General features: G+C 40.3%; 1 protein-coding gene across 2 annotated transcripts; it reads right to left on the bottom strand.

Annotated features, from left to right (window-relative positions):
• Positions 1-1831: 1831 nt before the first annotated feature.
• On the bottom strand, positions 1832-25370 carry LOC105186656 (uncharacterized). Of its 2 annotated transcripts, XM_011147011.3 has the most exons (6): positions 25199-25370; positions 24882-24953; positions 21938-22016; positions 18723-18818; positions 18373-18513; positions 1832-2275 (listed from the first exon to the last, which is right to left on the bottom strand). In XM_011147011.3, the coding sequence occupies exons 3-6, from the start codon at positions 22001-22003 to the stop codon at positions 2102-2104; spliced, it is 477 nt and encodes a 158-aa protein (XP_011145313.1). In that variant the 5' UTR covers positions 22004-22016; positions 24882-24953; positions 25199-25370; the 3' UTR covers positions 1832-2101. The 2 variants fall into 2 exon arrangements, with proteins under 2 accessions (XP_011145313.1, XP_011145314.1); XM_011147012.3 differs by lacking the exon at positions 24882-24953 and having other exon boundaries at positions 25199-25334.
• Positions 25371-26472: the final 1102 nt, after the last annotated feature.

The raw sequence follows: 26472 nt of genomic DNA, 5'->3' as shown, positions 1-26472 counted from the left end.
ATTGACAGCGATGTTGACAATTATCAATAGTCCAATCTTAATTTCAATATCAGATTCGTATTTAGTGACTTCGTAAACCCCGTAAGATAGCTTAATACAAAAGAAACATTACATTCTTCTGATTCAATTTCTGGTTAACAATCATTTTCACATTATTAATATTTTAAATTTCAGAGCATTTTTTTCAAATCGAGTTCCACAGTTTTCTTTGAAATTTATTAACGATTAATTTAAGACCTAGATCGTCTCGATCGATTCAGAATTATGGTCTGTAGCGATTTTTTAACAGTAAATTGTGATTTTTTCTACTGCGCGCCGCCAACAGTTGCTTGTTTAATTGGGCCGCACTATGGCCCGAGAGATGCTCTCCAATCATCCGACGCTCCTCCAATCAGCGCTCATTCGTCAGATTTCTGTCATTAATAACTAGATAATTATTGCAATTCTTGTAAAATTGTATTTTACTTTTCTTTTCATCTTAACCCAATCTAGCTTCACATTTCGGGTTGACAGCTACGAGGGCAGTTTGAAAAGTTTTCGACCTAACAATGAAAGAAAATTTTTTTTGCCGTGAGATATGTTTTATTTTTCAATATAATCTCCTAAAATTTCAATACATTTATTCCAACGTCTTTCCAATAATTCAATACCATCATTAAAATGTGATTCCGGAAGGTTCTTTTCGCTCTGGTATATAATGGTGAATTCAAGTTTCATCAACAGTTATGAAACGACACTTGAAATCCATTTTATTTTGCTTAAAACGATTAAAATGTGCCAAACATGCTTGAGGAATACGCATTCGAATGCGTTTTTAGTCAATTGTTAGCAAATGCGGCACTCATCTTCCACAAAGCTTTCTCAACTGGTGTTACTACTCGATTGACTTGACAGATCGAATAAAATTTTACATGGGTTCATATCAGGGATGCCACTTTCCAATATAATTATAGTTTGACAGTTTCTAATGCCATATATGTGTCAGGTCAAGAACTTCAGACTGCCTACGTATTTATCGGACACCTTATAGACATCGTAGCACCTTATTAGTCACTGTCAAGTAGTTTAAATTGCAAATGTTGAATTGATCGCGATTGTGAATTGACTCACAAAGGCAATATCTAGTAATATTTTCATCATCAAATATGGGTAATAAAACGAATTTGTCTGTAATATGTTTTCGAATTTATGGTAGTCAGCTTGCACAAAATGTCTCACATTGTTTGGCTTTTCCTATTTTGAAGCGCTGGAGTATGTTTTGAATATAACTTGCCTATGACAATGATTATATTTTTATTTTGCTAAAACTCAATGCATATATATTATTTATATAACCCTATATTATTTATATAACCCTAAATCACTTATTTAAAAAATACCCCTTAGATCTCGTTTTGATTTGATCGAGATACTCAATCTTGATTATTCCAACAAATGGTAGTGTCACCCACAAATATAGCAAATTAAAAGTCAACAAATGTTCCCTTCTTTCATAGAATATACAGGAGTTCGCGTTAATCCATGTTAACTTCATAGTTTCTTAAGCTTTTCATCAGGTTTGTGATTCTGCAATTACCGATCTGATTGTCGTGATCGCTTTCTTCAGTAAAAGGATCTACCTATTTCCTTTTTTGATTTTTATTCATATTTTACGAGTCTTTTCTCGCTGTATCATTACGCGGTTAATACTCTCCAAACACTCGAATCTCGAGAGACATTGTCTCTGTAATTGTCCAATTACAACGTTCGAATACCTCCCAGAATATGTCTCTGAAAATTAAATTTTCCTTCCCGCCGAATGTACACAAGGTTTCTACGCAGTTGGCACTGATTGCGTACTTTATTTTTATATTTATTTTTGCATAGTACATATAGAGAATACATTTTATTACCAGCGAACCTTCACCATTAAATACTAATGGGCCCGAATACGTACAAAATCGTACGTCAAAATGGTACGTTTTTGACGTAATATTTACATACCGTTAAATTCGCTTATGTTAATCGCAAAGAACCGAGATATACGTTCTGTAATAGACAATTTCCACAAAATCGTTTTAGTACTGCCCATTCGGATTTGAACTCAAATCAGAATCTTAATTTAAACTTTATTTATATCTGTTCCTGTTGCATCTGATTTATCTGCATCTGGTATATCTCCTATAAATTCGTTTTTCATGCAAATTCTACATTCAAATAACTTCTTTCCATACAGTAACTCTTCATGGCATTGATGACATATCGATTGCTCTTCATTTCCCCTTGTGGCCATTCTCTGAGAAATAAGAATAAAGCGTTAGATTTGAAATTAGAATGCATTTTGCGTGTACAGGTTTGCAGTGGAAGATGTTTTTGTCCATCAATGAATTCTCCCTCTTCTCTCTTTACTATTTACACATATATGTACACAAACATAAACATATAATTTACCGATCGTTCAATTCATTTAGGATTATTCAACGACGATCGGATACTCAGTTCAAAGTATAAAAAGCACAATAGTTTTGTGGATATTGAAAATTCATATTTATTTGAATACAAAATTTACTTGTATGCTTCTAGTTAGTGTGCGTTACATCCGTGCTATTATGTGCGTATACAGGATGTCCCATTTTAATGTCCCACCCCAAATAACTCTTCAGTATTGAAGTATCAAGGAAAATGATTTGAAGAAAAGTTGTAGGGATTTAAGTGAACTACCTCATGATGACTTTAACTTTGACCTTGACCTCTATTTTCAAGGTCATTTGAAGATCAATTTGCGTTTTTTAAATGGGAATTATTCTTTATTACACTGTTTTTTCTACTAGCTAATTTGAATAACTTTTGTCTGAAACATTTTTTTATTTGTCTAATATTTTTTTAAATATTTGAGGAAAACTTGATAACTTTTTCAATATTTAACTTACGATATCTCGCTAATTATTTGTCGGAAGAAAAAGTAATACCAGACTTTCTTGCTTTATTTAGTCTCAAGAATATATTGTTACAATAGGGCCCTAATTTTTGTTAATTTGATGATTTTAAAATTTCCAAAAATCAGTAAGTTAACAAAAGTCAAGGCGCTATTGTAACAATATATTCTTGAGACTAAATAAAGCAAGAAAGTCTAGTACCACTTTTTCTTCCGACAAATAGTTAGCCATATATCGTAGTTAGCCATATATCGTAGTTAGCCATATATCGTAAGTTAAATATTGAAAAAGTTATCAAATTTTCCTCAAATATCTCAAAAAATATTAGACAAATAAAAAAATATTTTAGACAAAAGTTATTCAAATTAATTAGTAAAAAATAACAGTGTAATAAAAAATAAGGATTGCCATTTAAAAAACGCAAGTTGACCTTCAAATGACCTTGAAAATAGAGGTCGAAGTCAAAGTCAAGGTCATCATAAGATACCTCATTTAAATTTCTACAACTTTTATTGAGGTCATTTTCCTTGAAACTTCAATACTGAAGAGTTATTTGGGGTGAAACATTAAAATGGACATCCTGTATAATATGATATTTAACGTGTGGTCCTGTATCTCCCACAATGGGGCTCAGCAAATATAATAGCTTTACACGCTATTTTCCTTTTACTTAAGCCTATGAAACACACGTGCATAAATTTTATATACATCCGATTGTTCGTTAACACGTGGCATGTGCAACGCGAGGAGAGGGTATACATGCGAATACAACATTGAGAGTCAAAGCTCACTCTTGTCTGACGTCAATGAATACATCGGCATACTTGGGTAATATATTTATCGACATCGAGAGAATAAAGCTAGTTCATGCATGGATGTTCTAATTCTGGCTGCGCAAAAAATCTACGATTTTAATGTGCTCAGTTTTACAAATTAGCGAAATGGAAAAACTTTTTTTTAAGTTTAAAAAGTTTATTGTTTTTAAGTTTTAAATTTAGCATTCGTAACACTGGAAACATCTTGTGATATTTCATCATGTTCCGAAAGAACTGGTACTTATAACTCGAATACTAATAAGTTATTTTTTTTAAATGCGATAATGGTACTTCCGTTTGCTCACAAGCTGTTTACTGTTTTCATATTACGTTTAGGTTAATTCACCATTTCCCGATATAACATTCATGAATATAATCTATGTTACTTTGTAAAATAAATAGATATCGAAGAGGCAGACAACATATCATAAAAAGGTTTTCAAAACTTAATAAAAAGATAACGGAAATTACAACATCTTATAATTTCTGGAGTATCAAGAGGCACGGTAGTGCCTCGCGCCAAGTTCAAGCGCAACGAAGCTGCCCCCGAACGCGAGGCCTACCGTGCCTCTTATACGCCGTGCCTATTATACGCGAAACTGCGAGTTGAAACGAGGTGAAATATTCATATCTCAGCAATGGCTGAACCGATCGACGTTTTTTTAGACCCAATCGATTCAGCCTTAAAAAAATAGGAAGAAAAGTCCTAGTGTTTTTTGTGTACGTTGTCTCCAAGTATATATATTTTAAGACAAATCCAAATTACGGAAAATTACGATTCAGTAAGAAAGTAAGAAAGAAACGCTAGACTGTCGAGGAGAGGGGATTTGTGCATCTCGTTTTTCCGACACTAGAGGCGTTACGAACGCGCTGAAGAAGCAAAGACCAGCGAGTGAGAGTGAGCAAGCGATAGAGAGTAAGAGAGAGAAGAATATTGCTAGAATACAGGAGACGAAAATGTATGACAGAGAGAAAGAGAGCGAGAGCGAAAGAGAGAGCGAGAGGGAGAGAGAGAGAGAGAAAGAGAGAGAACGGAGGAGAGAACGGGAGAAAGAACGGGAGAAAGAACGGGAGAGAGAACGGGAGAGAGAACGGGAGAGAGAACGCGAGAGAGAACGGGAGAGAGAGAGAGGGAGAGAGAGAGAGAGAGGGGGGAGGGTGGGACAGGCGAAAAAGAGAACGGGCAAGAGGGGTGAAAGAAAGAGGCATAAAAAGGTGAGAATGTTGGTATGTTATGACGCACGTCATTTGATTGCCCATCAGCTGATGCTGAGCAGACGATGTGATGAGCTATGCCATCGAAAAATCGATACCGGTGTTTATTGACTCGTCCAGGGTGATCGCCCCTCAATTATAAGGACCGCTTCATATAATTTAAAGTGGTGTTACGCGATTTAATTGGATAATTAACAAGTAAGTATAAATTAATAACATTTATATATTAATGATGTATGTACGTGACGTAAAATTACAAGTAAAACTTATACAAGCGCAACATGTATTGTGTTATTTTTAGAAATTTCAAATTCAAATTTTTTTTAAAGGTATATATATGTACATAACAAGTTTTTACAAGTAAAACTTAAAGATAATATATAAGATTTTACAAGTAAAACTTATAAAACTTACCTTTTTAAACAAAAAGGTAAAAAAAAGGAGCCAAGTACAAGCGCAACACGTATTGTGTTATTTTTAGAAGTATCAAACTCAAATTCTTTTTTCACTGTATATATATGTACATAAGTTTTTACAAATAAAACTTATAACTATAATAAAACCCTGCAACACTTTTCTACTGTACAAAAGAAATGATATATTAGAACAGTAGCGCCAACTAAGAAACCTAACATATACGGGGTGTCCCATTTAACCTGACAAATCGTAATATCTGGAAAACTACATATCGGATCGAAAAAAGTGGGTAATGAAATTTGTTCGCCTCGAAGGACATCCAATGATATCAAACTCGACCACCCATCTCACTCCCAGGGGGTGGGGGTGGGAGGCAGCTTTGAAATCTTAAATGGAAACTCCCATTTTTTATTGCAGATTTAGATTCTACGCCACAAAATACGTAAGTTTCGTACGAAACTTTTTTTTTGGTTCGTGATAGATAGCGCTGTAATCGCAAAAAATTAGATTTTCTGCAATTCTCCAGAAATGATTATTGGATTGAAAAATGAAAAAATACCGGAAAATGGAAAAATACTGTTCAATATTTTTAAAAATATTTTTAAAAAACATAATAACAGTTATTCCCCCCATCCCCTCGGGGTAGGGTGGGTGGTAACGTTCAAATCTCAAATGAGAACCCACATTTTTCATTGCAGAATTAGATTTTACGTGAAGTTTTTATGGAAACAATTTTTTTCATTCGTGATAGATAGCGTTGAATTTTTCCGAGAAACTACTTTTAGCGTTATCCAGGAACAACGACGAGGACGTAGTAGCTTTCTATTCCCTTCGGGGTGCTTGTTTTAGGTGAGTCCCCTCACCTCTTACCATCGGGGTGCTTGTTTTAGGTGAGTTCCCTCGTCTCTGACCATCGGGGTGCTTGTTTTAGGTGAGTCCCCTCGCCTCTCACCATCGGGGTGCTTGTTTTAGATGAGTCCCCTCGCCTTTCACCATCGGGATGCTTGTTTTAGGTGAGTCCCCTCTCCTCTAACCATCGGGGTGCTTGTTTTAGGTGAGTCCCCTTGCCTCTCACCATCGGGGTGCTTGTTTTAGGTGTGTCCCCTCGCCTCTCACCATCAGGCAATAAGCACCCCGAAGGGAACAGAAAGCTACTACGTAAGTTTGATATCATTGGATATCAAGGATGTCCCCTTTCGAGGCGAACAAATTTCATTACCCACTTTTTTTGATCCGATATATAGTTTTCCAGATATTACGATTTGTCAGGTTAAATGGGACACCCTGTATATTAGGTGCGCAACTAAGTTTCCGGGTTTCACACATGGATGGCGCTAACGACACATGTAGTCGACATACATGTCTGAAGTTGTGTTCTTTTATAGCTTGGACATCTGTTAACAATAACCAGTCGTAATGTCAACACATATCGCAACGCAAAAATGTTTTTTTTAGCAACGAAGATGTCGAGTTTTATGCCAAATAAACAGCATTTGCGGGAAGCTTTGCTTTTCTGCTTTAACTTGACAAAAAGTGCAGCTGAAGCACGTCGTTTGCTTGAGGAGGCCTACGGCGAATATGCACCATCGAAAACTACCTGTGAAGATTGGTTTAAACGCTTCAAAAATGGCGATTTCGACACTAAAGACAAGGAGCGCTCCAGAAGACCAAAAACAATTGAGGACGTCGATCTGCAAGCGTTATTGGATGAAGATGATACGCAAACACAAGATCAACTTGCGGAGGCATTAAACATGACTCGCCAAGGTATTTCCAAACGTTTATGTGCCATGGGAGAAATTCAAAAGGAAGGAAAATGGGTGCCGCATGAGTTGATTGAGAGATAGATTGAAAATCGAAGAGCCACTTCCGAAATTTTACTTTTGCGGCGTGAAAGAAAGAGTTTCCTGCATCGAATTGTTACTGACGATGAGAAGTGGATATACAATATTTCGAGAATCCCAAACGCAAAAAATCATGGCTTTCACCTTGCGAAGCATCAACATCGACGGCACGGCCAAATCGCTTCGGAAAGAAGACAATGCTCTGCGTTTGGTGGGACCAGAAAGGAATCGTGTACTATGAGCTGCTGAAACCGGGTGAAACTGTCAATGGACATCGCTACCGACAACAACTGATCAATTTGAATCATGCACTGCTCGAAAAACTGCCAGAATGAGACACGAGATATGAACGAGTGATATTGCAGCACGACAACGCTCCGTGTCATCGTACTTCCATCATCCAGGACACCATCAAACCGCTGAAATGGGATTTGCTACCGCACCCGCCGTATTCGCCAGACCTGGCCCTTTCCGATTATCACTTGTTCCGGTCGATGGCGCATGGCTTGGCTGGACAACACTTGGCCAATTTCGAAGAAGTGCAAAATTGGTTGAATGAATGGTTTCAGTCTAAAGACGCGTCATTTTATCGTCGCGGTATTCATGTATTGCCAGAAAGATGGCAAAAATGTGTAGCTAGCGAGGGGCGATACTTTGAATAAACCATTTTTTGTATTTCTCTTTAAATTTTCGATTTTTCGTTGAACAAAAAAACCCGGAAACTTAGTTGCGCACCTAGTATATGATTATTGTATACTTAACTTAATATTTTTAGAAATCTCAAATTCAAATTATTTTCTTTTTTAAGATATATATTACGTATATATTTAAATCCAATAGAACACTTATGGGACAACCTCGGCAGGAAAGTACGAAATCACGTACCTGCTCCTCAGTCACTGCGAGAACTGCGAATAATTCTCGAAAATGAATGGAATACAATTACGCAGGATGAAATTAAAAGACTAATAAGGAGTATGCCTGATCGTATGAATGAGGTAATACGCGCACGAGGCAGTCATACCCACTATTAGTACACACACACCACACACACAGCAGAGAGGGTTTGGAGTCATTAATTACTGCAGGAGTGAGGAACTGCGGGGTCCTTATCTCTACTGTAACACCACACACACACACACACACACCACAAGGAGGGTGTGAAATCTTGAAATACTGTGGAGCTGACGAACCATGGAGTCCTTATCCTTGTGGTATACAAACACACACACACTACATACATTTGTTGCAAATTCGAAATTGAATATCTCGACACCTAAATATCCTAGCAGCAAATTTCAAAAACGGTTTGAAAGCTTTGAAACCGTACTTTTCGAAAGATCTATCGAAATTGTGCGCAACGATATTTTTTCAAAATGGCGGGTGATAAAAAGGAGAACATGAAAAGTTGCTAAAAAAAGGTTCGAGCGTGCGACGGCGCATGGAGCAAAGTAAGTGTCGCAGCTCAATGGGACGAAAAGTACCTAAAAGTATAAAATGTTTTCTTTAAAATACTTCGTTATAGAGCTTGATGCGATACTTATTCACTGAATTATGCAAATTTAACAAGAAAACCGCATTTTTAGCAAAATTTGGAACAACTCAGTGAAAAATGATCACATCGAGCTCGGTAAAGTAGCATTTTAAAGATAACACTCTATACTTTCAAGTGCATTTGGTCCCATTACGCTGCGATACCTGATGCACACCATGCACCATCGCAAACATGGACCTTTAATTATCAATTTTGCATCCTCTCACTTTATCATCCGCCATTTTGAAAAAAATGGCCGAGCATAATTGCCATTCAGATATTCTTAAAGAGGACGTTTCAAGTTTCATTTTGCATTTCTGCACATATTTGTATCTTCATTATTTACCAAGTTATGATCATTTGAAATTTTGTAATTTTTTCCCAAATTTTTAGTGTACCGGGTTTTTTGCGTTTGAGTATATTATAATAAAAATGCTGTCATGTATATATTAAACAAGTTTTAGTTCAATATAGTTTTTGGTGCAGCCGCGTCAAGATTTTTTGTATTAAATATTTTTTATTGCATTGTTATAATAATTAATTTGTTACAATAACAAGTAAAATAACCATATAACTCAGTGTTCTAATAAAGAATGATCAATTTTACTTGTCAAAATTTATGTTATGGACATTTTTTGTAGCTAGGTTTTCTTGAATATTTTGAATAACATTACCTTTGAAAAGACATTTCTTTTTTAATATTGAATATTATTAACAAACATGTTAAATTTTTATAACACGATATAATTTTTACTTTTGAAAGTTTATGTACATATACCAGGTATGTAAATATGAAACCGGAATTTTTGTATAGAAAATACACGTTTATTGTATGAAAATGATAAAAAAATATTTTATTCGAAGTATTGTCCATCCCTAGCTATACATTTTTCCCACCTGTCTGACAATTTGTGGATGCCACGCCAAAAAAACTGTTGCGCTTTTAAGGCAAACCATTCATCGAGCCATTTTCGTAAATTTTCGTAAGAAGTGAAGCGCTGCTCAGCAAATGCAGGTCCCATCGATGCAAATAAGTAGTAATCGGACTGAGCCAAGTCTGGTGAGTAAGCCGCATGCGAAAGTATTTCCCAACTAAACGCCTCAATCGTTTCCTTAACCAGTTTTGCTGTGTGTAATGGTGCATTATCATGAAGCAAAATTACTTTGTGTTGCCTTTTTTGATATTCTGGTCGTTTTTTACGCAAAGCTTGATTCAAATCGATCATTTGTTGTCTTGTGAGGCAAAGGGCGGCCACCCAACCTGGGACCAGTAAGTCCCTGGGGTCCGGGACCAAGGTCTTGGTACCAGGGGCCAACAGGCCGGGCCCCCTCTTTACCAAGGTCAAAAGGGTGTCCGCCTCCACCGACATCTGGGGGACGCGGGAAGGAACCCCTATCGAGGAGAAGGGGGTAGAAGGGAAGAAGGGAAGAGGGAAAGTGAGTGAGAGAGCTGGGAAGGGGGTTACGGCGTCGGGGCGGAGGACCTGAGGTCCTGTGATCCGTTTCGACGTGATCCTTTTCCAGGGATCTAGGATCCCCATTCCAGGTTCGAGGAGGGTCTCTCAGACCGTGACATCGAGGGCTGCCCGGCCTTCGATGTCGAGGACAGCGACGCGAGCGAGGCAATTAGGGCTTCGACCTCGGGGACGACCAGGGGAGCGGTCAAGTCCAACCGGGCCTCGACCTTGAGGGCATCCCAGGCAGCGACGACAAAGGCGGCGGACAACAGCGTAGCGGCCGGGGCGTCAGTGAAGTGACTGAAGAAGACGGAAGAAGGAGCCACCAAAACCATCAGTGGCAGAAAGAGGGCGAAGGTGGGCACCACCAGTAGCGGCGGCTCATCCATGATGGAGGTTCCCGTCCCCTCTTTGATACCCGTCTCGAAAAAGCGGGGGTGACCCGCTACCACGGGGGAAGGGATGGATATCAGGGAGAAGAGGGAGAAGGAGAAGAAGAGGAAGAGGGAGTTGGAACTCGAGAGGTTGGAGAGGGAGGCCTGGGACCTCCTCGGCAGGGGATTGTTCCATTCCATGGAGGACACACGCCCGGCCGAGGAGGTTTTTCGGGACCCTGCCTCCACTGAGCTACTAAGGGGGGCAAGGGCCTTGGGGTTGGCCTCTGAGGTTAGCCGCGCGTTAGGCGAGATAAAATTGGTCGCACAAAGGTCCCGGACTTTGAAATGGACCTTTGTGGGACTTATAAAGCGCACCGTGGCCACCTCCGAGGCGATAATGGCACACTAATTGCGAGGACGGCGGAGCAGGAAGGGAAGGGAGATGAAACTTCCTCCATAAGAAAGGAGATGGAGGGGTTGAGGCAGGACAACAGGAGATTAAGAGTCGAGACGAGGCGGCTGGCGGAGGAGCTGAGGGCTCTGAAGACCTCCACCGCTCGGGTCCTCCAGTTCCTCTTCATCCCCTCCCGGCTAGTTCCAGGAGAACGTATGCGGACGCAACCGGGGGTACGACCTCGACGGAGGAAGAACTGAGAGAAGCCCGGACGCTGGAGAGGAAAAGGTGGAAGAAGAGGAAAACGAGGAAACTCTCCTCGTCCTCCTCCCCCCAGAAGTGGAGGAAATGAAGGCGGAGAAAGGGGTTTCCTCCGAGGAAGTGCCGTCGTTCAACGACAACCTCCCGAAGGAGCCCCCTCACCCAGTGCGGAAATCGGGTGGGGCGAAAGAGGCCTTGGATGCCGCCTTGGCCACCGCGGTCCCTTCGGTCGACATCAGAGCTGGACAGCCTGAGGGCTGTAGTGGCTCGCCTTGACGTCGAGAGAAAGGGCAGCTGCGTGCTCGCGGTGACAGGGGCCTCGACGCCGACCCCGGCTCCCAGGAGGAAGGAGAGGACCGTTCCGGGAGGAACTCTGGAACGCCACCACCAGCGGAACCGGGCGCAGCCACGGAAGAGAGGTTGAGCAAGAGGGAGAAAGCCAAGAGGAAGAAGAAGAGGAGGGAACAGCGGAGGAGAGAGGAGAGACAAAGGGCCCTGAGTGGTGGAGTGGGTCCGGCTCCAGCCTCCCAGGCCGGCGGGGTCCAGAAGAAGGAGGTGCAGCTGAGCTGGGGCATCCCGGCGAAGGAGATTAAGGAGTGGGGCCGCCATCCCATTGAAAGAGGGTTGTGGTAAGCACTCAACACGCAACAGTGGACAGGCACCACTGAGAAAAGAGGAGACCTGAGTGCAAGTGGCCAGGAGGGGAAAGCGGAAGCCGCAAGAGGAGGAGAAGATAAAGGGAGGAGCTTCCAATCCTCCCAAAGTGGAACCTGGGAAGGGGGTGCAGGGGGCGAGTCAGGACAAGCCGAAGCCACCGAGATCGGCGGCCGTCACCATTACGTGCCCTACCGGCAGATACCATGAATTCATGGTTTAGGTCAGGCACCGGATAAGACCAGCGGATCTGGGCATTGATGAGGTGTCATTGCGGGTCCGCAAGGTCCTAAATGGCTCAATGCTGGTCGAGGTGCCTGGCCTCAAAGCTGGGCCTTCCGCCGACCGGCTTGCGGAGGAACTCCGCAAGCTAGCAGCGGAAAAGGGTCCCCGGTTTTCGGGTTCAGAGACCAGAGAAGTTCGCGGCGTTGCGAATCTCCGGCCTGGACGCGACAACCGGGGCCGACGAGGTGGCGGCCGCCGTAGCCCTCTCTGGGGGATGCACTCCCGCAGAGGTATCCGCGGGAGAAATGAGCGTCTCCCAGAGAGGCATAGGGACTGTTGTAGTGCGGTATCCGTTGGCTGCGGCCGCGAAGATCGCCGCCGCGGAGCGGGTCCCGGTGGGGTGGACCTGAGCCGGGGTGACGGCGCTGCCCGCTCGCGCACTGCTGTGCTACCGTTGTTTAGAGCGGGGGCACGTGCGAGCGGTACATGAGTGCCGTCGACCGCAGTGGTCTCTGTTACCGCTACGGTAACCCCGGCCACCGCGCTAAGGGATGTCAGGCGGCGGCAAGGTGCCCTGTCTGCGCCGAGGAGAGCAGGCCTTCCGGTCATAAGATCGGAGGGCCTGCCTGCAGGCCCCATCCCAGGAAGAGAAGAAGGGGGAAAAAGAAGGAGGAGCAGTCCGGGAAGGGAGGGGTCAAAGAGGGGGAGGCCCGAACCCCCGCGGAGACTCCTCCGGACCGGGTATCACAGGTGGGAGGTGTCGGCCCCGGCACCTCCTCAACGAGAGATCCCACGGAGGAGGCGGGCCAGGAACTGGCCACAGCACCGACGAGGGACCAGGCGGACGAAGAGGTGGCCTCAACGGTTCTCCTGTCGCAGGAGTAGGGGGAGGAGCAACATGGTTGGAGTCCTTCCCCTGAGCCTCGTGAGGAGCGGATGGAGGTGGCCCTCCTGTGCAGAAGGAAAAGACAGAGGATGGAGGACCCGGAGCTGGGAAAAGGGAACCAAGAGAAGGAAGATATCGAAGAGGACCCCGAACCCAGAAGAAAGGATAAGGTGAGGGGGGTGGACTGATCGGGGAAGCCCAACAAACCTAGGAGGGGAGTTGGAGGGAATGCCACCCCCGACTCCCCGGGTATACGAACCCCCCATACTCTCGAGGGGTGGTGAACGTCGACGTAAGGACACTCCATATTTCCGCTCAAATTGAGGAACCAGAAATGGGAGAGGAGGACTGGGAGGAGGATCTGGCTGGAGATCTGGGACTGGAGGAGCTCGTTATGGCCAGGAGGAAACTCGATGGCAAGGAGAAAGCCCCTGGCCACGACGGAATCCCTGGCCGAGCCTGGGCTCTCGCCCTCGGTGAGGGAAGCCTATCCGCGGCCATGCGGGGGGTATTGAGCGAGTGCCTCAAGGAGGGGATATTCCCCCCAGCATGGAGGAGGGCCAAACTGGTCCTCCTCCCCAAAGAGGGCAAGACACCCGGGAGTGCGTCGGCCTACAGGCCAATATGCCTGCTGGACGAGGCGGGCAAGATGCTGAAGCGCATCGTTGCCGACCGCCTCGTCCGGCACCTGTCCTCGGAGGGGCTGAACCTCCACGACCATGAGTTTGGATTCAGGCCCGGAAGGTCCACGCTGGACGCGGTTCAGCACCTGCGGGAGCTGACCAAGACGGTCGTGGAGAGGGAGGGCGGGGTGTTGCTGGCGGTGTCTTTAGACATCAAAAATGCCTTCAACACCCTGCCCTGGCCGGAGATCGGACGGGCCTTCGAGCATCACGGGGGGGCTCGTCTATCTCCGGCGGATCCTATCGGCCTATTTCGAAGGCAGGGACCTCGCCTTCCCCAAGGAGGGCGGGGTCCAAGGCCGGCGCGCAATGGAACGCGGTGTTCCACAGGGGTCGGTTCTCAGCCCCTTGCTATGGAACATCGCGTTCGACTGGGTGTTGCGCACTCCGCTCCCCCGAGCTGTCACATCGTCTGTTACGCGGACGACACCTTAGTGGCGGCTGGGTGGAGGAGCTGGTGGGAAGCTCGCCTCCGCGCGGAAATGGCGGTGGCAATGGTGATGGGTACCATTGCGGACCTGAGTCTCAAGGTAGCGCCCCAGAAGACTGAAGCTGTGTTCTTTTACGACGGCAGTCGAGGGGCGCCGCCTGAGACACGGGTCCTGGTCGATGACGTCCACATCCGCGTCGGGCCGAAGTATCTCGGCCTGACGATAGACAGCCGGTGGGATTTTGGCCCGCATTTCAGGCAGCTGGCCCCCAGGGTGTGCAAGGCAGGGCTGGCCGTGGCCAGCCTCTTGCGCAATCTGGATGGTCCAAGTTAGTGGGCTCGCCTGTACGTGAGTGCTGTTCTCTCTATCGCCGTGTACGGGGCGCCGATATGGGCGCCCTAGCTTCAGGCCTGCTGCGATGGCGAATGCCGAATGCGGCAGGCGTTGAGGCCGCTGTACATCAAGGCGATCAGGGAGTTCAGCACAATATCGTACATGGCGGCGACCACCCTGGCCGGGTCCCCTCCTGTGGAGCTCCTCGCCGAGGAGAGGCGAGTCCTATACTGGATAAGGGAGCTCCACAAGGAGGGGGAGTTGTCGGCCGGGGACCTGCGGGTCCTGAAATCCCAGGCCGTGGCCCATACCCTGGAGACGTGGGGAAACATTTTGTCAGACCCACGAAGGTACGGGCGCGAAACGGCAGAGGCTGTCCGCCCCTGCCTGCCAGAGTTGGCGGGCAGGAGGGGATGTGGAATGATCTTCCATCTGGTGCAGGTACTGACGGGCCATGGTTGCTTCGGCAAGTACCTGCACCGGATAGGGAAGGAGCTCACCACCCGATGCCACCATTGCCCCGTGCTGATGGTGACACGGCGCTCCATATTCTGGCTGCATGTCCAGCCTGGAGGGAGGAACGCCATGTCCTGCCGAGGCGATGTGGTGTAGGGAAGGGAGGATCTCGCTCCTGCGCATGGTATGGACCATGTGCGGAAGCGAGGAGGGATTGGAAGCGGCGGCCTCCTTCTGCAGGGACGTGATGTCCAAGAAGGAGGCCGCCGAGCGGGAGCGTCGGCCCTGTAACCCGGCGCAGAAGGCGCCGGGGCGGCCAGCGCTCCCGGGGGGGGGGGGTATAGGTAGCGGGCCTGAGGTGGCATCGGCCGAGGAGGAGGAGGGATCCCTGGATAGCAAGAGCCCAAGCCCTCCTCGGCCGCCTCGGGCCCGCCTCCGTCCGCAGGGGGGACTCTGCGTAGCGGAGTCCGGGTCCCCCTGCGTGACGGACAGGAAGGGACAGGGGGGAATGGTGTCCCGATTGGGGACGGGCCCACTCCCCCAGAAACCCTCCTTCCCTAGGGAGGGGGATAAGGAGGGAGGGCGGATACCCCCTTCCCTCCTCTATAGGTGACACCAGAAGGCCAACCGATCGGCCAACCGACCGACCGAGACCGCGCCCTGGATTCCTTCATGGAACAGAGCGTGGTACAGGATTGCGAGGGGCTCCCTTAGAGCCCTGGGGCCGGGGGATTGGGGAGAGAATACGGGAGTAGTTCCCCTGACTCCCCTCTCACCGGTCCGACAGGTAGGCATCCCGCAAGGGTTTCAGTCGGTAGGAGTTCGACATAACCCCCAACCCCCCTCAGAGGTCGGGAGTATCCATAATGGATTTCCCCTGCGTTACCGACAAAAAAGATATATATATTTTACAAAAAAAATAATTTGATAAGTTTTACTTATAAAAACTTATGTTATGTACATAATATTTAAAAATATATTTTTTTTAATATTGGACACTATTAACAAACGTGTTAAATTTTTACAACACGATATAATTTTTACTTTTAAAAGTTTATGTACATATATTATAAAAACTTATGTTATGTACATGATATATATCTTAAAAAAGAAAATAATGTGAATTTGAGATTTCTAAAAATATTAAGTTAAGTACACAATAATCATATATATATGTTAGATTTCTTAGTTGGCGCTACTGTTCTAATATATCATTTCTTTTGTACAGTAGAAAAGTTGCAGAGTTTTATTATAGTTGTAAGTTTTACTTGTAAAAACTTATGTACACATATACCAGGTGTGTCGGTAATTCCTTTCCGGTTTTTTCGCTAAAGAAAACACGTTATTTACAATGGATAGTTAAAATATATTTATTCAAAGTATTGGCCATTTGATTCTATACATTTTGCCCATCTCTCAGGCAATTTATGGATGCCATTCCAAAAGAACTGTTTCTTCTTCAAGCTAAACCATTCATCGAGCCATTTTTTAACTTCTTCGAAATCGGCGAAGTACTGCTCTGCAAGCGCGTGCCCCATCGATGCAAAAAGGTGGTAGTCGGATGGAGCCAGGTCTGGAGAGTACGGCGAGTGCGATAAAACTTCCCATCCAAGTGATTTCAACACTTCTTTGACTGGTTTTGCTGTATGAGACGGCGCGTTGTCATGCTGCAAAATCACCTTATCATGTCTTTGAGCGTATTGTGAACGTTTTTCGATGAATGCACAGTTCAAATTGATCATTTGTTGTTGGTAGCGATCAGTATTTACTGTTTCTCCAGGTTTCAACAGTTCATAATATACGACACCAACCTGGTCCCACCAGACACAGAGCATGGTCTTGCGACCAAAGCGATTTGGCCTTGCAGTCGATGGGCCGCTTTCGCCAGATGATAACCATGATTTTTTTCGCTTGGGATTTTCGAAATAAATCCATTTTTCATCACCCGTTACTATTCGATGCAGAAATGACTTCCTTTCATACCTTTGAAGCAGCATTTCACTGACGATTTTTCGATTTTCCAATTGCCTGTCATTCAATTCATATGGCACCCATCTTCCCATCTTTTGGATCTTTCCCATCGCTTGTAATCGTTCACAAATTGCTACTCGGCTGACATTCAACTTTTCTGCCAATTGTTTTTGAGTTTGTGTTGGGTCTTCATCCAATAACTCCTGCAATTCCGCATCTTCAAACGTTTTCGGCCTACCAGGACGTTTTTTGTCTTGAACGTTGAAATCATCACATTTGAATTGTCGAAACCACGTTTCACATGTTCTTATGGTTGGAGCATGCTTACCATAAGTCTCTACCAGCAAACGATGACTTTCAGCGGCTTTTTTCTTTTGATTAAACAAGAAAAGTAATGCGTGCTGCAAATGCACGCACAAAATTCGACATTTTCAGGCACAAAACTCGACATTTTCAAAAAATTATTAATCTATAACGCTGTTATTTTGGCGGAACGTAACTTGTGTAGTTTTGAGGTTAATGTCAGTAGAATAAAATGACATATGTATCAAATCATAACATTGTATACTTATGGCTAGTGACATCTGTTACAAAAACCGGAAAGTAATTACCGACATACCTGGTATATGGCTCAACAGGAAAACGAAATGCATCGTGAGAAATATAAAAACGAAAGAGGAAGAATATACCTTTAAATATATAACTTTAAAAAATAATTTGAATTTGAAATTTCTAAAAATAACACAATACATGTTGCGCTTGTATAAGTTTCACTTGTAATTTATATATAACAATAACGATAACGAGTTATTTTTCAACATATTTAATGAATTGCTAACGAATTACTTTTCTCCACGAGTAACAGATAATCTGTAATAGTAAAAGGTTATTTCTAAAACATAATTTTTGTATTCTCTAAAGCATAAGCAGGTCTTATAGTCAATTACAGTCAATAGATTAATTGATCTTTATTCTCTATACAATATAATACGGAGAAGAATGATATCTTTGATGATTTCTTTTTTATTTTTATATAGCCATATTTCTGAAATGAAGAATTATCTTAAACCGAAGGAAATGCATTTTACAGCTTAATATTCATATAGCATTAATGAAATAAAAGAAAAAATTTCTATTGCCGTATACGTTATAGCGTCATAAAATTCCATAAAACCCTATGTTTTGTTTTATTGTATTCCATTTTTCTTAAAATTATAGTATGATATTCAAATTTAAACAGTAGATTTGTGTTAAGCAGCCAAAAATGTATAGAAAACTACTATTTGTGCTAATGGATAAAATGGTTTTTATTCGTGAAACACTCTTTCTACCGATTTAATCGGCAATATTCTTAAGAAGAAGAGAGAAAGAGAGAGAAAGAGAAAGAGAGAGAAAGAGATAGAAAGAGAGAGATAGATAGAAAGGAAGAGAGAGAGAGAGAGAGAGAGAGAGAGGGGGGAGCAATAGGGAGAGAGAGAAATGTGCTAAAAGAATATATATTTACCTCAGCAGTTAAACAGGCTTCCTCATCCTCGATCTTAGCATTTCCCTTGTCGCACTTTATATCCTTGCCCCATGTTTCCAGTTTAGTGTGATTTTTGTTATCTATCGTAAAATGTATATAGCTTAACGGCTGATATGGTCCCTAGAAGGAACTTTAATTAGGAAACCATATCTTAATTCGCAGTTAAATATTTAATAAGCAGAGTGTTTCATACATATAAAGTTATCAACATATAATTTATCAGCTCAATCTGGATTTCATATCGTGTATTTAACAATTACTGATTTTGTTCATATCATAAGTCGATATTGTTCGCATTATAAAAATGATAAAGTTTCATAGTTACGTACTTTTTTGAAATAAATTGTCACGTTTGTTTCGTTTTGCTGTTGGATTGTTCTAAAATACCATTCTCCAGAGTCGCATTGCATAGAATCATCATCAATCTAGTAATAAAGAAAACTCTTTGATAATATTTCTTTGAAATTATTTCTTTAGAAATTTACTATAGCTTAGACTACGTATTGTTAACAGTACGAATAAAAATAAACGTGATCATAGTGCTCGTTTTTACAAATTACTAGATAAGAGGTACAGAGTCTACACAATAGTGTAACATTTAAAATTTCAAGGTTTGAGATATGTGTGTTATTTACATATCTCTTTCAACGCAAAGAGCCTCGGCAAGCCCTATGCAAAAAATGCCCGTTTTCGGTACCTCGATTTTTGAAACTTTTTTTATGCCAAATGGTTACTTATGATGACCGAAAAATCCCTGCAAAATTTCAAGATGAGCATATGCCCCGTTTAAGAAATATAAGGGGTCAAAGTTGACCATGTCCAATTAAAAAATATAGCAGCTTCACATTTATACTCCAATAATAATGTCCAAAAAATTCAGCCGTCGTGGTTGGTTGGATTATGCATTACATCTTGCCTTTGTTGGTTGGATTTGGCATTATATCTTGCCTTCGTTAGTTGGATTATGTATTACATCTTGCCTTTGTTGGTTGGATTTGGCATTGCATCTTGCCTTCGTTGGTTGGATTATTATATCTTGCCTTTGTTGGATATGTAGGATCTGTCATTTTGAATTTTTAAAATCTGATATCTCTTTCGTATTTGGTGAACCCCAAAAATCCCCGAGTAACGAGTTTCAAGTGAATCTGATGAATTTAAGAAAAATTCGTCCACCATATTGGATCCGACATTTTGAATTTTTAAAATCTGACTTCAAATTCATAATCAGCAGCCAAAAATCTTAAAAGAACCATTTCGGCTGAATTTTGTGGACATTATTATTGGAGTATAAATGTGAAGCTGCTATATTTTTTAATTGGACATGGTCAACTTTGATCCCCTATATTTCTTAAACGGGGGATATGCTCATCTTGAAATTTTGCAGGGATTTTTGGGTCATCATAAGTAACCATTTGGCATAAAAAGTTTCAAAAATCGAGGTACTGAAAACGGGCATTTTTTGCCAGTTGCTCTTTGAATTGCTCTTTAAATTGCTTCCACGTGGAATATTCGTTTGAGTAGAATGCCACATTTCATCTTTATAAAATATTGTTTATTATTATAACTATGTTCTTCAAACTTGTTCACATTAATTGCACTTTAAAATTGGGAATTAATCAAACTCTTATAGTTGTATAAATCTGTTGAAAGATAAATGTTGTACATGTATATCTTACAAAATAAACAGTATTTATATAGTATACAATTGAAAAGTTGAGATATATATCCACATTATTTTATCATATATATTTCTTAATAATATCTTTCTCTGCTAATCTTAACACTAGAACTACCAGCGACTAACGGAATTTGTTTCTACCGAAATAGATACAAAATTATAGGTTTCTAAGGAAATATATTATATAAGCGCGAAAATGCTTATTTGTTTCTTTAACGTTTATTCAATGTCCATTGAAAATATAATAAAACACATCATTAAATAAACTTTAACTTTGAGTCGCTGTAGTTCGGAGACTATTCATTACCGGACTTTGAACCCATTAATACGAGGGTAGTTTGATAAGTCAGTGACTTTTTTAATAAAAGATATTTTTTTCGGCAAATAAGCGTTTTATTTCTCAACGTAGTCTCCTTTTAGCTCGATACATTTAGTCCACCGTTTTTCCAATTTTTTTATTCCTTCCAAATAATAGGTTTTCTCAAGGCCCTCAAAATAGGCGTTTGTTTCAGTGATGACCTCTTCATTCGACCCAAATCTCTTACCGCCCAGCCATTTCTTCAGGTTTGAAAACAGGAAATAGTCGCAGGGGGCTAAATCTGGTGAATATGCTGCATGGGGTAGCAGTTCGTAGCCCAATTTATGGATTTTTGCCATGGTGACTACACACGTGTGCACCCGTGCATTGTCCTGATGGAACAGCACTTTTTTCTTCGCCAAATGCGGTCGTTTTTGCTTCAAATCAATATCGAATCTGTCCAAAAGCTCTGAATAATATTCGCCGGTGATCGTTTTACCCTTTTCAAGGTAATCGATGTGAATGATACCGCGTGCATCCCAAAAAACTGTGGCCATGACCTTGTTGGCCGACAGACCCACCTTGGCCTTCTTTGGTGCACGTTCACCCGAAGAAACTCACTGTCTTGATTGTTCCTTGGTCTTTGGTGTGGTGTGATGGATCCATGTTTCGTCTACGGTAACGAAACGGCGCAAAAACTCGTTCGGATTGCGGCTGAACATCGCCAAACACTCCTTTGAAATGGTCACACGGTTGCGCTTATGGTCGACACGGTCGAGTGTGAGCAATCGCGGCACCCATCGCGCGGATAGCTTTTTCATGTCCAAATATTCATGTAAAATGTGATGTACCCGCTCAGTTGAGATGCCTACAGCCTCAGCCACTTCACGCACTTTCATTCTCCGATCGTCCAATATCATTCCATGGATTTTATAGACGATTTCTAGCGTGACGACCTCTTTTGGGCGACCTGAACGTTCGGCGTCACTTGTGCTGGTACGACCACAACGGAACTCAGTAAACCACTTCTTAACCATTGAAATTGATGGTGCAGAGTCCCCATAGTATTTATCAAGCTTTGCCTTGGTTTCGGTGATGGTTTTTTTACGCAAAAAATAATGCTTAATCAGCAAACGAAATTCACTTTTTTCCATTGTCGTTAAAATTCACAAGGTTGTCTGCTTTGAATGGCTGTCAAACACTAACTAAATGGCGCAGCTTGCCCAAATTTGTACAGTAGTCTATTAATAGATGGCAGTTGACGGGAGCAGTGCTGCATTTAAAGTTACTGCGCGGAAAATTCAAAAAGTCACTGACTTATCAAACTGCCCTCGTACTTTGGTCTACGCATTAAGAATTATTATGTAGTTAGTTTTCAAAAAATTTAGCTAAAAATGATTTCCTATAAAGATTCTGTAAAGTTTTTCTATGAGGTTTAATTGTGTTCTTCATCGAACGTTGCTATCCATGTGACAAAATGGCATGTGGCAAATTATGTAAATGCATTAATAAATTTCAAATTTTTTTGACACGAAGGTAATATTATTCTTTATGAAATTATTGCTTACCAGTTTTGCAGATACCATTATCCATGGCATGGATGCAAATATCAATATCATCCAAATATACTCCATTTTTAAGCAAAAGCTGTTACAAGAAAATATTATCAAATGATAGTATTATAACAATAATTGAAAAAAAGCATTGTTACATGTTTATGTTCTTATATGTTTTTTATATTATTTATATTGGAGAGAACTGTTTTTAAATATGAATAAATTTATATGTTAATTCACTCGAAAAAAAAATATATAGGGCATTCTCTCTCAAATTAGATATCTCCCATATTCAAAAATTGGGGTCACCTGGAAAATTGCCTCATTTTATAGCTGTACGTATGTAGTTTTATTTGAACTGTATAGCCTTTTGAAAAATCAACATGGCAGACGCCAATATAAGGGCCGAAGTCTGCGGGTAACGAGGTATGACAGATGAAATCGTTACTTAGAAGTTATAAATCAGTTTCGACTTTCATAGAAATATGTGTTAATGAGTTTATTTAGTAGCTAGTATTAAATCCATGGAAAAAAATGAATTTTTAATTTGTCTAAAACCAATATGGCGGCCACATTTCCGTGAAATGCTAAAAAATAACTATTTCGTTCTTTAAAAATTACAAACTGCGTTCCATTTCCATGAAAATTTATATCATGATACATTGTGAGATATTGATCATAAATTAACAATTGGGAAGTCGTATTTAAATATGACGAGACCCAATATGACGGTTGTATATTCAAGAATGCTAAAATGCTAAATGCTAAAAAATAAAGAAGTCGATATTCAAATTATATAAATTACTTCTAATTGTTATTAATTTATGTGTTACGGTATTTTTCAGTTGTTTCCATTAACACAAATGTTTAATTTCAATATGTCGAAACCAACATAGCGGCTAATTTATAAATAAAATGCTGAAAAATTATTATCTTGTAAAATGAAGCTTTGTTCAATTTTCATTAAAAAAATATTGTGTCCCTACAATTTTTTGGTCAGTGGTTACAAATTAATGATTATAACATTTTTTCAAATATGGTCGGACACAACGTGGTGGCTAAATATAAATATTTTCGAAAAACTAAAATTTGTTATTAAAATGGCCGGACAGTCCATCTGTCTTGCCTTCATTGGCCGAACAATCCGTCTCTCTTGACTTCACTGGCTGGGAAGACTACTTGTCTTGCCTTTACTTACTTACTCATTGTCAAAATGTAGAAAAAGTTCACATTTTGTCAACCAGTGTGTAACTAGAAATGTACTTAAGTTAAAAAATGAAATTATTTTTTATGGCTTTATGGACTTATGCAGATAATAAGACGTATATGCCGTATCTTGTAAACTATAATAGATCTGATAGATCAAATCTGACGGTATTTGGATTCTGCACTTACAATTACCTAAGAAATCGCAGGCACCAAAATGTGTAATTAGAACGAGTTTGTATGATTTGAATATCGATTTCATTATTTTTTAGCATTTTTTCGAATATACAGCCGCCATATTAGGTTTCATCATATTTAAATACGACTTCCCAATTGTTAATTTATGATCAATATCTCAAAATGTATTATGATATAAATTTTTATGAAAATTAAACGCAGTTTGTAATTTTTAAAGAACGAAATAGTTATTTTTTAGTATTTCATTTGGCTACCATATTGGTTTTGAACAAACTAAAAATTCATTTTTTTCTATGAATTCAATGCTAGCTACTAAATAAACTCATTAATACATATTTCTATGAAAGTTGAAATTGTTTTATAACTTCTAAGTAACAATTTCATCTGTCGTACTCGCAGACTTCGGCGATCATATTGGGGTCGACCATGTTGATTTTTCAAAAGGCCACAGCTCAAATAAAACTATATATTATATTATATGTATAGCTATAAAATGAGCTCTGAAGGAATTTTCTAGATGACCCCATTTTTGGACAGAGAAGGTGTCTGATTTGAGGAAGAATACATATATATTTTTTTTCAAATAAATTGACATAAATTTGTCCATATTTATAGATAGTTCTGTTTAACATAAATAATATTTATCTGATATGGTTATATTCCACGTGTGGTTATATTCTATTCTACCTAATTTATAATTATTTCAGGTTAAAACTTGAAGAATTTTGATAAATATAGATTCGAGAGATATAATAAATTGACGAAAATAATTTAATTTTTAATATCTTCTTTTTCTTTAAGGTCATGTAAACTTCAGTAAATATTAGAGTCATGAAATACATTGTGTTCATAAATAATTGTAATTTTTACCGAGAACAGATCAGTAATTAAAGTTATTAAAAACAATGATTTGAAAATTTATTTTAGACAGAGAGGAAGAGAAAGAGAAAGAGAAAGAGAGAGCGAGAGAGAGAGAGAGCTTATTTTTATAACTTTATTTTTAATTACATTTTCTATGTAAGAAGAAAAAGATAACATTTTTATATGAATGTTATATATCTTTTATATAAATTTGCATAAAATATTTGTTTTAGATTTAATAAAAACTTATGAAGTAGAGTAAAAAATGGCAATAAATGCCATAATAATTTTAATACTCAATTTCACGATTTGAAGGAAAACGTATAAAAATAACAATAATTGCATGATAATCATAATTTTTATGATGATGCTTAATTAATTTTTTAAAAGTTTTCAGTTCCTTTTGAATCATGCTTGAATCATGTTAGTTAAACATCATTGAAGTCACATTTAACTAAATTTGTATTGTACAAAGGAAATGTATAAACATATATCGAATGTTATAATTTTCCTATCTTTGATAAAAAAGTTACAGCCATTCAAAATTATTCTTTATATCGCAATTACTAGAAATATAGGGTCCAACAGTTATTTTAGCAACAGCAAATACAATGCAAGTTAAATCTATGTTAAGAATTAATATAGATTTAAATAAAAATAGAAGAAATGAAGGTCAATATTCTGCTCTTACCTTCTTTGCACGAAATTTACGAGTGAATAAGGTAGAATACTCTTTTAATGGACTAACAGACTGATTATATCACTAGAAAAATATAGAAAATAATTTAAGAAATAAAAGAAATAGCAATAAACGTGTAATTAAATTATTTCAGCTAATAAGATAAACTCGTGCAATTATTTATTAACATTTGGAATACAAAGAGTCCATCAAAAGAAAATAAGTAAAAATAAATAAATTTTTTAAATGAATAAAAAAAATCCTCTTCCATATTTGCAGAAAGTAACCACATAGGATTTCAAGCTATTAATGAGTGAAAATTGACGAACCAACGTGATAAGATGATGTGAACGTCTCTCTTAGAAGCGATCAGTATCGGATGCTACACAAACAATTGTCGACGGGCCACTCGCAGCTTGTTTACGCCTTTCGCTGTTATCCGATACTGCTGCTGAGAGACAATCGTACAGTTAACTATTTTTCATGCAAACGCGCCGTCGCACTGCGTCGCGTGCACTGATTTGCAAATTTTCTTTCACTAGTAACTTGAAATGTTACGTAGTTGTCCGGAAAATGTAATGCAGAACTTTTTTACCTCATTTGAATCCTTCTAACCGCCCATGAGCTCTATCATGTGTTGTAACGGACACTCTGCATGTAATTGTAAAATTCATCTTTTTTAGAAAAAGGAAAAAGAAAATCAAATACTGATGACTGAAAGAAATGATAAATCTATGCCGCAATTTGAAAATACACCATTTGAAAATATCACATATGATTTATTATTGAAATTTTGCAAGTGCCATGATAAAGTCTGTCGATTAGTCACAATAAGATAAGTCAAATATTTTTCATTGAAGAAGACGTAATAATAATTACTACTTGCATGAAAGACAAGGACACGTGTAAATATACGTATGAAAAAAAATAAACATACACGAAGTTAATCGAAGGAAAAAACGCGATAGATGCATCAAACATTAAATATAGCATATGGAATGTCACAAAAACTATGTGTCAAAGTCATCAGAATTTGTTCCGCTAATCTAAATTAATTACCAATATATTCCGATTTTGGTAAATGTTCACTTTAGGGGAGTTAGCTCCAATGACTTCGACCTTGACATATGTTATAGAGGACATCTTACTGAGTAACATTCAAAATATTTTAACTGTCGTTCATTGTTTATCAAAAAGTTATTATCAAAAGAAGTTACATAAAGGTAAAACTCCTGTTTAGGGGATCCACTTCCGATGATCTTGTCTGTTAGATATATTATCAAGGAGACCTTCCTGAATCACAATCAAAAGGTTTTAGCCATCGCTCATTATTTATTAAAAAGTTATTAACAAAAAGTTGTACAAAATTTTATAGATAGATTTTCTTTAGACATAATATACATTAAACAATGTTAAACAGTACATATAAGCAGGAGAGGGGCTTCGCCTCTCCTCCGCAACCCCTCCCCAAACAAATCCTAACCTAATCTAACTTATTGCATCTTTTGTGACGTGGCAACCGCGGGGACGCCCGTCACTAGTAGGCCAAACCTCGATCGCGACGCGGGGGGCAGAAATTATCGCGCGGGCCATGGGGAGTCTG

Source organism: Harpegnathos saltator, unplaced genomic scaffold (assembly GCF_003227715.2).
Source record: "Harpegnathos saltator strain DR-91 unplaced genomic scaffold, Hsal_v8.6 scaffold8, whole genome shotgun sequence".
NCBI lineage: Eukaryota > Metazoa > Arthropoda > Insecta > Hymenoptera > Formicidae > Harpegnathos > Harpegnathos saltator.
This window is presented reverse-complemented; position numbering and strand designations above follow the sequence as displayed.

What these genes read in the sequence shown, in the direction of transcription:
- LOC105186656 (XM_011147011.3), bottom strand. Translation starts at nt 22,003, where the DNA reads ATGGAGTATATTTGGATGATATTGATATTTGCATCCATGCCATGGATA. An exon ending in TGACAATTTATTTCAAAAAA is followed by an intron (nt 18,514 to 18,722) that starts GTACGTAACTAT and finishes AGTTCCTTCTAG; the next exon opens with GGACCATATCAGCCGTTAAG. An exon ending in AAGCCTGTTTAACTGCTGAG is followed by an intron (nt 2,276 to 18,372) that starts GTAAATATATAT and finishes CTTATTTCTCAG; the next exon opens with AGAATGGCCACAAGGGGAAA.